Source organism: Anser brachyrhynchus (assembly GCF_964034855.1).
Source record: "Anser brachyrhynchus genome assembly, chromosome: 5".
Classification (NCBI taxonomy): domain Eukaryota; kingdom Metazoa; phylum Chordata; class Aves; order Anseriformes; family Anatidae; genus Anser; species Anser brachyrhynchus.
The window spans coordinates 54,071,601-54,084,850 of record NC_137699.1 but is presented as its reverse complement, the minus strand read 5'-3'; the positions used below and the strand labels follow the sequence as shown (position 1 = coordinate 54,084,850).

The 13,250-nt window shown below is 37.6% G+C and overlaps 2 protein-coding genes across 5 annotated transcripts in view; one reads left to right on the top strand and one right to left on the bottom strand.

Moving 5' to 3' along the window:
* BEGAIN (brain enriched guanylate kinase associated) overlaps window positions 1-13,250 on the top strand; it is a 161,382-nt gene that overhangs the window by 33,673 nt on the left and 114,459 nt on the right. The gene's annotated exons all lie outside the window — the stretch shown is intronic.
* LOC308195840 (uncharacterized protein) overlaps window positions 1-13,250 on the bottom strand; it is a 203,981-nt gene that overhangs the window by 91,439 nt on the left and 99,292 nt on the right. The window contains exon 1 of the mRNA XM_080593916.1: window positions 4,411-5,618. Coding sequence (XP_080450042.1) covers window positions 4,411-4,489 — 79 coding nt within the window. The 5' untranslated portion in view covers window positions 4,490-5,618. Of the gene's footprint in view, window positions 1-4,410 lie in introns of the transcript that reaches the window.

Here is a 13,250-nt window from a genome sequence, read left to right as displayed (position 1 = left end):
CTATATAAGCAAGAAGGGGAAGCCTTTTTCTTCCTGGTAAAGCCCCTATAATGAATGTAATAAAGATTGAACTAATGAGATTCTATGGCATTTAAACAATAATCAGTAGAAGCGGATGAGAAATGCTACGCTTTGTGTAATTATCACAACTGCCCTACAGAGGCCTCACACACAGACCATTCTTTATAGCACAGTTCCAGTGGGATGGATCCATTTTTGCTAATTCCAAGATTTGTAAGAACCTAATTTATACAGTTTATTCTTCTTTGAACTCTTATATTTTGTCTCTCCATAACACCAGGAGTTAGGCAGGAAAATCTTAATATAAAAAAAAAAAAGTGAACTGTCCTCCCTATTTTTCAGAAATCTGGAATTTCAGTCCCTCCGAACAAGTTCTGCCTGACACTACGGTCCTTCCTGCTTCATTCATTAAAAATAGCAATGCAGCAGCATGAATATATCCTTTGGGATTCTACATTAAATGCAGACTCCCGCATCCTGGGCTGGCCTACATCTGTGTAGCCCTTTTGATGTCTCTCGGCACACCACTGCAGCTGTCCCTTGTAGTAGGCATTTGAATTGATTAACATGCTTGCTCCTTTTTTATTTCCCTCTTGCTCTCAGGGCTGCACCTTGAAAGATTTACTGTACTCCGGAGGGTGAGGCACTCTGTGGATGCCTTGAGGACAACATAATTGCTGAATCAAAATCTCCCATGAGGATGTGAGCTTTGAACTTTGTTTTCAAGATTTAATTTCTCTGACTATTTCTCAGCATATGTGTAACAGATTGTCAGAGAATAATCTCCTAATAAGACGCATGTAGATAACCAGGGGAAGAGAGAGGAGCAGTACCTTTAAAATATTGTCTGCTGAAAATCAGACAGTAAATCTTCAGTCCAGCAAGTAATTAAACACATAAATAGTCACACCAAGTTAACTGGGACCGCTCATGTACACAGTTATGTGTATAAGCATTTGTGCTGCTGGGATTTGATAATGAGAATCTAATTAAACAAAACAAAAATGGTTAGCAACCCAAACCACGTTGAGTCACCATCTGAACTGTGCTACAGTTGCAGACTGTATGCAGTGGCATTGTTATTCTGGACCGAAGGTATAAATCAAAATTCCTTATATCATTAGGTGTGGGTCCCAGTGTTTTATTTTGCAATATCTAGTGGCATTAACATATTTTAGGGACTATCAAAGAGAAGATTCTTAGAGGATCTGTGGTTGCTAGGAGACTGGTACTTCAGTCCTGCAAATCTTCCACACTGCAAAAAGCAAACTGGTAATAATCAGGTTTTCCTGCTGTAAAGCACTCAAACAACTGAAGTTTATGGCTTATTGTTTAAAAATTTTGGTCTAACCTTAAATTTGTAGAACAGGAAAATTTAAGAGTTGTTGGACTTCTGGAAGTAGGTATTTTATCTCGTATATATAATATGCCACCTTTACATCCTTTTTTAGTCAGTACACTGGGTGCCCAATATCTAGAAACTTAGTTTCAGTGTGCTGGCAGGTTTCAGCCAGCATGAAAAGTGCTGAGCTCATTTCTGACAGTTCAGAGCAAGAGTTTTGCCATCCCCAGGCCTGCTGTCTCTGTTCGCACATGCACAGGCTGCGACCTGAAAAGCCTCAAAGCAGAATCTTCAGTCCCTGCAGCTCCCTGTACCTTTGGGGCCTCCTAGTTACGGCTACATCAAGAGCAAGTGCATTTGTCTCCTGGTCACCTAAACATCTCAGGATACATGCACCCAGTGACAGGGGAGCCATCACAGCGTTTGTGAAGTTGACAGCTCTTCCTAATTTTAATTTAATTAAAGGAAATATCCCATGTCTTCTAAACCAAAGTTACAATGTTTAAGAAGGCACAGTAAGAATCTCAGAAATCATTGAGGGCTATAATTTGTCAGTCGTTAAAGCTCTATTTTCTTTATGACCCAGGAGCTGTGCTAAGCACAAAAGCACCCCATTTTCAGTGAAATACCACTTGTATTTCACTGTGTACTGCATAGAGATTGTGTGCTTTGCTGGTTGTGTACCTTTAGCACTGTGTAAATAAGTATACATTACAAAGGTACTCATCTATTAAGAATTACATCTGCTTTCTCACTCATGGCTTTTCAGTTGCTCAGTGTAAAGTCACTATTAAATCCCAATCTGTACCCCACTGGAATCAGCCTTTTTCATGGATTTTGATTCTGATTCTGTTTAACTGCAGAAGTCCTCATTTCTTATCATTCACTAGGGTAGGATAATATTCTCATATGATCCTTCTCTGTCCTTATCTGACTCCACAGCCAACTTCTTTTTTCCTTCATGTGACAGTAAAGGTATATGAAAGACAGTGCCCATGGAGAGATAAGGGGAATGGGAGAGGGAAAAAGAGCAAAATAGCAGCCGAAATCAAAGCAGGGGGGACAGACATTTTTTTCAGGAAAGCTACAAATTCTCCCAAAAATCTTCTAATAACCTTCTACTTATTCTGCAACGATTCAGACCTGGTTTGTAAGCCCTTGAAAATTTCAGTTTAAAACCTTACAGTTCCATGCAATTATATATCTTGATTGTGGTATTTGTCCCCTGCTGTGGTACACTTATATAGTAGTAGTAACAACGAACACGGCTGAATCATTGACAAATTCAACCTTAGCTATCTTCTCTTGCTTGCCTTGACAACCAGACTATTGAATTCCAACAGGATGAAAATCTAAAAATAGCACTGCATGAAGAAAGACTGCAAGCAAAGCCACTAGATGATGTGGGCTCAATGCTCTTGTGAAATGTGACACGTGCAAAAGCCAGATGTAATTTTAACAATACAGCTTCCTTTTTGACAAAGGAATCTCCAGAGTCTGATTTAATGTCTCCACAGTAAAGCCTAACAATTCCACATTTTGTGTAGGAGTAAGAACAGACTTCTTTAAACTTGCAGAAAAGAACCGCAGAGAAGAATGTTAATGCAGAATGCAAGAATATAAAAAGAAAAGACCTCTTATGACCCTACAGCAATTAAGACACCATCTAAGTCCAGGATAGAAGTCACTTTATGCTTAAAATTATTACAATAACACAACTGGAATCAGCAATGCTGACACAGACCAGTAACACTGTGGTTTTGCAGAAACCAAAACCACTACAGCTTAGGAAATATTTTGCCTTATTTGCTAGACAATATTTTAGTAAGAATCTGGCTGAATCTTATGCAGGATTGCAGAGAGGAGCAGACAAAAGGAGATTTTCTCACCTTCACACCTTGACTAAAAAAACGATTAAGAAATTGGTTGATTAAGTAGTTAGCAAATTAGCTGAAGACTTGGGAGAGTAAAGGTTCAAGTTAAGTCTCTTCTACCTTACAAACATCAACATCTGACCTTTGAACTCCCTTAAAGAACTCATGCTCTCTGTAAAATAGATACCTCTCTAAGCCCTGTTGTACCCTGAAGATATTTTAATGGTAATTAATATTCTGCATCTTAAGGCTCTCAGTAAATATATCTTTTTTATCTAAATGTCTGTTATAAATATATAGTGGCCTCCCATAATCTCTCGACCTCCAAGTAAATAGCAGAAGACTCTTATATCTTTAATAGCAAACAATTGAGACATGCAACTTTTTAAGCCTGTTTTACAGATCCATATTTGCATTGACCCTCATACCATTGAGAATTCAAATGCACAGAGTAGATTTTGCACATTTTGTGGTAAAAAAGTAATCTACTGTCAACCAACAACACTTCAAGGAATATGATCTACTCTTTTCTTACCCTTACTTATACTCCCCTGGCATATAAACTGAAGTGGTGACTAGAACCAGTTCCTTTCATTCCAGTAACATCCTAATTCTTTCATAGTTTGCTGTGGATTTGGAGAGTTTTTTGTTTTGTTTTGTTTTGTTTTGTTTTGTTTTGTTTTTAATCTCATCCATAATATTGTTAGGAGGATCCTATTCCTTTGGTGAAGAGAGAGACTGATTTGAACAAGGAATATCAAAGATCTCCTTAATATTATTCTCTGACCTCATTCTTTTATTGCTTAAATTCTCTTCTTAAACAATTACAGGCATAAATCCAAAAGATCTATCATAGGCCATGACATTTTATTCACTGGAATACCCATTGTTCCAGAAATAGATATAGTCCCACTGATATGACTTTGAAGCACCACACACATTGGTTGAAAATGGGATAAAAAAGAAGGTGAATCAATAAATAGATATTGTTTTCCACCAGTGCTGTGTGACAGAAGTGAAAGCTTTGAAGTTTGGCTTTCTTTTCAAGGAAATATCTGTGGTATTGTCTGCGTACATCACTGCACCTAGTTTATTTTACTCTTCCCTGTCCACAGATAAGTTCATAAGTGACAAAAGGCATGAACATAAAAGCTCTATTTTTAGGAGACTCACTTGATTCCCTAGTGCCTGGATCCCAGGGAAGCGACCGTGCCTTAGGAACTGCCTCATCTGAAGGCAGTAAAACAGGCATTCCCCATTTGCTGAAAGAAATGCTTGTGCTGGTCTGTGCTGTCCTTTCTTAGTGGCGGAGCAGTCACAGATAAGGAAGTCCTGCCCCGTAATAGGAAAGTTGTACCTAAATGCTTTCAAACTTAATGAGACATCCTGCAGCTTAACCCATTTCCGTCTTGGTTTTGCTAGTAGAGTTTTCCAGCTCTTAGCATTCTTTTTGTCTTCCTCTGAACTCTTCCTTTAAGGATAGTGCTGAAAACAAGGCACAAAGCTAGTGACTGTGATAAGAAATAAATGGTTAAAAGCTTGTATAACAGGGCCACGGGTGATTGCTTCCATCACCTAGACAGAAGTAGATGTAGTTAGAGCAGAAAATACATGTTTTGTAACAAACAGAACTCTATGAGTGTAGGACGTAGGAATTTTGCAGTTCTGCTCCCCCTCTCATTTCTCTCTCCCACTTCCTGTCGCCAGCATTCATGAAAAAAACATCTCCAGTATGTAGAGACATATGTAGAGATATAAAGATGCAAACACAGAAATGTACAGGACTTGTGTCAGCTGTGTTAGAATTCATAAGCCATCCTGGCTCACGATGACCCAAGCTTTGGTCCCACTCATTACCATGTCACCCTTAACAAGTCAGGAGTCAGTGCACCAGTTACTCCTGACTGCCTCAGACACAACTTTATTTTATGTATTGACAAACAGGAGCTTTTTAAATGGCAGCTGTTGTGGTTAAATACTTTAATGTAATGTCTATAATTACAGTTAACATTGTCTGTAATATAGACACCCACGTAAGTATATTGGCAATGTGCAATAAGTAGTGCCATGTATTGGTTTAAGACACACAGACTACAGTTAGTCAATTAGATTACATTTTCTTCTGGCTCCTCAGCCTCCACTCACTTAAAATATTTACTGATGAACTATACCTGGTGGGGTCACATTGGAGTCAAGCTAGCTGGAAGTGAAGTGTACAGAGGGTCAGCTGGACAGGCAGCTTGGTTTCACCTCTCTGTTTTAACCTTCTGAAATTCTGTGGCGTCATATGATGCTGAAGAACTGTTAAGAAAACATAGTTCATCAATCCAGTCTCACAAAACACAAGTGCTACTGTGTCTTGGAATCACACAGATGAAGAAAATACTGAATGGATCTGTGTCTATTTTAGCCAGTCAGATTGTCAGAGAAAGGCTTTCCTCTTCACATGACTAGTTTGTACAGCTCCTAGCACCATGGAGCCTCATCTCTGTTGATGGCTACAAGGACTATTTTAATACAAATAGCCAATTTAATCACATTAACTAACTGTACAGGTTCAAACCATCTGACTGAGAAAAAGCATACTGAGCAACTAGGAGTCTTAACTGTTGTTTTAAGGCAAAAAGCTGCCTAATTTTGGTAGTCTTTGTTCAGGTTTCACTGGATGATTTGCCAAGCGACATAGAGAGCAGGTGCAAGTTTATTGGGACTGTTTTTTGTTGTTTGTTGTTCTTGTTTGTTTGTTTGTTTTTGGTTTTGTTTCTGTTTTGTTTGTTTGTTTTGTTTTGGGGGGGTCTTTTTTTTTTTTTTTTTTTTTTTGAGACAGAGAGACGGAGGGACTGTAGCATCTCATGCCAGCTGAGAGTACTAGGTATCACAGAAATCAGCTTGACTCACCAAAACAGCCATTTAAGAGCAGAGCCTCTAGTGGTATCAATCAGCAAGGCTTGACTTCACCGGAGCTCTGCTAATTTACCCCTGTTGTGAAGCTGGCTCTGAGACTTTACAGAGTGAAAATGAAACTAAGGAAGCAAAACAAAGATCCTAAAATATTAGGAAATAAAACAGCTTGAGAATGTTATGTTTTCCCAAGCATGCGAAAGAGAAGCCTGTAGGTTATATTTTCATTTTAATTTGTGGTTATTTGATACATGCTCACACATGCATTATGCACTGTGGACGACTTAAAGGTCTACAGTAAGAAAAATGCCCAAGATTTCTATCTCGGTTTTGTTGTGGTTATTCCCCACTCTCTCAGCAAGAATTTCATTGAAGATAGACCTTGCTAAGGATTTTTCAAAGACTAGCTCTAAAAATATCTTCAACCATATAAACAGAAAGGGAAGAGAATTTAAAATAAATAAATAAATAAATAAAAATCAAAAAAAAAAGAAGACCTATTGTATGCTTATGGTCAGAGAGAAGTTCAGGATAATTTAGATGTGGTCCAATTATTAAAGTGATAATTTGTCTCACCTTTAAATAGGGATGACAGTGAATGTGGGGGAAATTTTATGATATATGATTAAGGAAGAAGACACAACAATAACTACCATAGGTAAGGAGAACAAGTTGGGCTCATTCACCCTGCTGATATCAGGAATCCTATGGTAATCCTCAGCCCAAGATCCTGATAGATTGGCACATGAAGCAGCAAGCCCAGAAGAAAAAGATTTTCACTGAGTGCATTGGTTCAAATGTTGTATTCTAACTGGTAAAGAGAAAATGTAACTCTAAAGAGGGTGAAGGCTTATATGGTCAAGTAAGATGAGCAGTCATGGATGCAAAGAAGTAGCTTAAAACACAAAAATATACTTTCGTTAAAACTGCTAAAGGAACCGATTTCAGATGCAAGGAATGTATCTTGATCTATCTAGATTTGCACAAAGCAGTACATAAAATGCTCATCTGAGAATTACTGTTTAAAACTGATAAAACAGAGTAAATCAAGATTATTAATCTGAATGAAAATAGTACTAAAAAGAAATTTCAATACCACATTTAAAAGGAAGTCTGTTTGCTAACTACTTTACAAGTAGTTTTTGGATGCATCCTATTACAAATGCTTATTAGTAACCATGAGTTCATAATCAGGTTTGCATACATGATAAACAGAATAATGGAAATAGGATGCAATTTAACACAAATCCATCCACGTAAAGACTTCATGTAGTGGGGCTCATTTGGAAGTAGCAGAGAAACTGAGATCTAGGTGTACTGTTAGACTGTAAAATAGCTATGAGCCTCCAATTCAGCTGAACTATGGGAAATCTGAGACAAGCCTAAGATATACTGCAGATATATTCTCTTTAGAGATGCTGAAGCATTCATATTATTATACAAGGTACTGGCAAGGTGTTTTGTACATGATATACAGCCCTAATCACCCACTTGCAAATCAGATTAAGTTAATTTGGAATAGATCCAGAGAAGGGACACTGAAATGACAGAAGGAATGAAGTAATGAGTATAATCTTCTGAGAGCAGTCAAAGAATCGTGTCTTGTTTTCCCTCTCAAATAAGACATATCTTCATAAATGCATGTTGGAATTTAAAAAAATAATAATAAGGTAGGAGTAACATGCTTTAAATTTAAACAAACCTGCTTCAAGATTAAACAGAGATAAACCGGTCATACACAGTTTAGCATGGTTGGAATCACCCTCTGATTTCCATCAGTTTAGGAGTGTCCAGGAACACATGGGGAAAAAAATGACTTTTTCAAGATGGAGCTCAACAGGCTTATGGACTTTGCATGACAGAGTAGTGGTGATCTGGAGATACGTACGCAGGTATGGTGTAAACATTTTCGGTGTTGAACTTAGTTGTTTTCTCTAAGAACTAAAACGACAATTTATCTGTTTCTTTACTAAGGTGGGCCTGTTTACAGCATATCTTTGTCATATTCTATTAGTTCCAAAGGTCTGAGCTTCTATTTGTCTTTTTCTTCTATTTGTCTCTCCCACTTGGCTGTGGAGAGCTTCTTCCTCCGCTTTAGAAAGCATCAGAAGTTGGTGCCAGAGAGGGAGGGGAGGCTGAAATGATACAATGCTGCTCTTGGTGGTACAGTGAGAATTGGTACGACTTACTCATGTTTACTCATGTCTAAATTGATTGTCAGATAATTTTCCTCAGGTCAGACATGCAAAAACCCTACAGTTTAATGAAATCCTCTCATTCTTTGTAATAAACGTAATGTTCCTTTTTACAAGGAAAAATGTCCAATGACCCTAATACATTCCTTACTGCAGGGACATAGGATGTTAGAGATGCTCTTGACCTCTTCTGCCTTCTTCCTGAAGTGAATCACTATGCCTCTTCACCTTTTGTATACTAAGTGTCTTTGAATGGTCTGAGAACGGTGGAGGTGTTTTATGGCCTGTGGTTTGGAGGGGTGCATGGAGGTAGTGTTTTCTGAACAAAATATCTATTACAGTGTCAACCATGGAAAACTGAATTTAGTTTTCTTTGTATCTCCATGACAATTTCAGGCAAGATTTTTACAGAAAGTTTCTTCTTCTTTGATAAAAATCCATTAGATACAGTCAAAAAAGTGATTTTGATTTGGAAAGCCAAATCAAATACAGCCAGATGTTTCCTTCAGTTCTATGAAAGTTACTATAGAGTAAATTTTAGCCTTTTCTCATCACTTGAGTAGTTCTTTGAAGCCTCTACTTTATCTCTAAAAATGGATTGAGTCTAATTAAAGATTGATCTTATCAAATTATGTAGTCCATAAATTTTATTAAATCAACTCTTTTACTCTTGTACCCTGTAGAAAAGAAAAGGAAATGGCCAAACTGATTCATGTTAATCAGTCTTTAGTACAACTGTGAGCACAAAAGGAATGTTGAAGTGAAACAGTTGTGATTGAAAACATGTGGCAGTTTACAAATGCGCTGGGAATCCACAAGACTTTAGCAGTAGCTGAACTCTCATTTACAGTTCTCCTCACCACAGAAGTAAAAGTAACTTCCATAATACTGACCAACTTAAAGTAATACATCAGACTAAAGGAGCAGAAGTAATTTCTTGCTGCCCTTTCTTGTCTTATATGTTTGGTAGCCAACATGTCAACCTAAAGTCCACTGAACTCAAAGGGAAGACTGGTGAGTACTGAGCCAGGTTCAGGGTCCTGTCTCTCCTTATAAAAATAAACATATTTCCAAGAAAGCAAAATAAACTAGAAACAAACAAACAGATGAATTTAAAGAGAAAGAGAGAGAGAGAGAAAAAAAAGAGCTGTCACCTCCTGAGAAGACCTCTTTCAGACATTATCTGGGAAGATACAGAGGGATGAAAATTGACCGTAAGATTAGGGAAAGGAAATTTTATTAGATAGCTGAGAGATCTGTCAGCCTGATTTTCTACCTTATTAAAAAGGTTTTGGTTCAACAATCAACATTGCAAACACTAATCATATAAGAATAAACAATCAAATAATTTGATCACTATATTAAGTTTTATGTACGAAAATGACTAAGAATGTTCTGCCATTGTCTTGTGGTTTTTTGACTCATTAATTAAATATGGGGAGATAAAAAAATAGGGGATCACAGTGTTTTTCATGTGCTCTACTGACTTGAAAACAATTGAGAGGTTGTCATGCTGACTGAAAAGCAGTAACCACATTCTAAATGGAAAAAAAGCCACAGTAAAATTCCTGGGGTTTCCATTAACAACATCCCCGCTTTCAGTCAAGCAAGTGAATGACTTTGTTCTCAAAAAAAAAAAAAAAAAAAAAAAAAAAACAAATAGCAAAGAATATCAAATAGCCATTTAAAACAAGCACAGAAAAAGAAGAAGAGGAAGAAGAGGAAGAAGAAGAAGATAAGAAGAAGAACAACTTTAGAATACCTGTTCCAAAATGGACTTGCTTGCCACTTCCAGAAAAGAATCTTGTCAATTGTTCTATGTTTCACACTTTCTTTAAATACTTGAAAACCAGACAAATATCTACCAATGCTTTTAGACACTGCCTGAAAGTGCTCCAAGGCAAAGTTAGCACACCAAGGACTTCCATGGGAAGGAAAATCTTCAATCCAATTTCCATATTTTATGTAGGAGACTGTATACAGAAATGGAGGGCATTGAATTACGAAGGCCAATCTATTTGTTAATGGCAAAAATTGTTATTTTTAGGATGATTAAAAATTCTTTAGTCACACTGCCTTGATATTGTTTTGCTTTTTTTTTAAAAAAAAAGGTATTTAAATTACATCTGATACTTCTGTAATTAAAGGTAATTACTGATCTTAATTAAAAATGTTATTAAAAAACTCACACATGGCTCTAATCACACTGCTCAGTTCAAACATCAAGAAGCACTTACAATAAATCAATTCACTAGCAAGCAGCAACTTATAAATGACATATCATAAAGGATACCCTCATACCAACCTTTACTTCAGTCTTTTTACTTGAAATAGGTCCCACAAGACACCCTAAAATTGTCCAATTCAGAGCCGTTTAGAATATATTTTAAAATCAATTCAGTAGGACGTTTCAGATGGGAGCCTTCATAGAGAGCCGTCTAAGGATGATGTAGCCTCTAAGCTTCCACAGGCTGTAGCAGTGGCAGGGAATTGACTAGGAAACAGCAATTTTGTCTCAGTAAAAAATGTCATCTTGTGAACACAGAGCTGTTTCAGAAAAACAGACTTTTAAAATCATTTTGAATTTCTAAGGGAGGGAATATAAGAATTTTAAAAGAGAGGAGAGGAGACAGGAACTGGAAAAGAGAGAAGGAAAAAATAAAGGAAGGAAAAAAGAGAAGGAAAGGGAAGAGAAGTCAAAAAGGAGAAAAAAAGAAAAAATGGTCTTCCAAAGGAAAATAATTATCTGAGAAAGTAAACTGCTTGGTATGAAGTTTGTATTTCTATGGATGCTCTTATCTTTATTTTCACCATCATAGGTTCCTGTATACACATTTGACTCTCTAACATGCAGGCTAGGACATTCCCCTGAAACATACCTGGGATCTAGTCCTTTCATCTGCTTTTATTTATTTACTGGAAGTAGATCCCCATCAAAAGACAGAACATTGCAGTGCCACAGCCCAGAAAGGCTTTGACCCACATCAGAGCATCCTCCTTGAGGAGGGCTGATCTGAAGCCATTGCTCCCATCATCAGACAAGGAGACAAGACTCTCTTCATGGACCAGGCTGTCAGAGAAAGGTAGAGGAGAACATCCCCAATGGTCCAAAGGAAAATTGGCCCTGCTCACACACACACGCACACACACACACAAAGTAACTTTACTGTGAGGAAGGAAAAAATAGACTTCTTATTAATAAATAAATAAATAAATAGAATCATATTAAATTAAAAAAAAAAAAAAGAGAGAGAGAATAAATCTGACAGAAGTAATTGCAGCTTGATTTAGTTTTCTGTTTTGTTTTTGTGTCAGGCTTTTCCTGTGCTTTTCTTTTCCCCACTAATTTCCAGTTGGAATTGGCAGCTAATGACTCACCTGCTTCACAGATGAGGTCAATAGAATATAGCCAAAAAACAACCTACAGCTCTTATCCATCCTGTGTTTTAATCACATGTAACAACCCTCACTCTTGCACTAGGCAAAAGCAAAGCTTAGGCAACTTGCCCTTCTATCTGTAGAAACTGCCAAAGTAGAAGCACTGAAATCAGATCTTTAAGTATTCAGTCTTCACAGGTGACTCCTGCAGTTCAAGGCGAAGCCATAGTGAGTAGCTCCAGCAAAAATGAATTCTCCCCAGAATGACAGAAACATGATGATTAGGACTGTTTTTTGAGAGTACATTTGGTTTTTTGAGAAAACCAAAGTAGCAAGCCTATGGGGCTGCCAGCAGCTTCCTACGCACAGGGAAAAGCCCCCGTGGTTTGTTTTCCAATTGGTAATGTTTAAACTATTTCCTGCACACTACAGAATAAGCATGGGTTCAATGGATAGATATAAATTAGAGAAAGCAATTACGGGTCCCTGAGTTAGACATTAATCTCAAAATCTGGGATTTACCATGGGCAACCCTGTGCTTCCAGCAGACATGCAGGGAGCACATAATGCGCATCACATCCACTTCTGGGAAGCTGAGGAGGGGTTTTCCTGCAGCTGGCTTCTTGCGTACCAAGTTCTGGTGAATGCCTAAGAGTCTTAATGTCTGTCAGCAGAAATTATCGCACAAACACTGGCCTGACTGACAACTTATCTAATGGGCAAATCAAGAATAAATATGAAGAAGAGAAAAATGAGTGACACAATGAGGAACCAACAATTTGTCATTTGGGATCTTTTGTTAGGCAGTTTGACAAATTTCCTGCTGGTTAACTGATTAATATTTCCCTATTTTTAATCTTTATTTCATACTCAAATATGATTGTTAGTCATTAATCAATAAGGTTTAAAGTGTCCATGATTAATGGGCAATGCCTTCAGTATAAATAAGAGATTCTGAGATGCTGAGATTTATCTGGCTCTAGAGATCGCAGGATTGCTCTGAATGTTCATTCCCTAGTTACAGTAAAGCGGGGCCAGGAGGACTGCTGAGATCTTGTGCCAGTGGTGTGATAAGATGAAATGGAAGCAGCTATTAAGGATCTGCACTAGATAATGATGAAAAAGAAACCAAGGGGTTAACCAAGGGGTCTGTTTTCATATACATACTGACAGATTAATGCTCCACGCTATAGATAAGTAGGAATTTACAGCATCTATATGCTAAAAAGAAACAAGGCAGGTTAATAAAATTACCACCTTCTGCTCCACTGGGATGTAAAGATTTAAGGCTGCAGAATTGATGGGCAACTGCCAAAGGGTTAATGGAAATCCAGCTGCCCGGCAGGCAGAAAGAACTGGAGGGTTACTGGAGTTGTAGGTGAGTAGCAATGAAGGGGTTAATGAAAAGCCTACACATACTGAGATGCTAATTGTCAAGATAGCGTATTACTTGAGGAAAGTAATTTTATTATTTGAAACTCCCACGAAGGATGCAAGCCTGTGTCCACTCCATCTGTCAGGCTCCGTGAAACACGATGA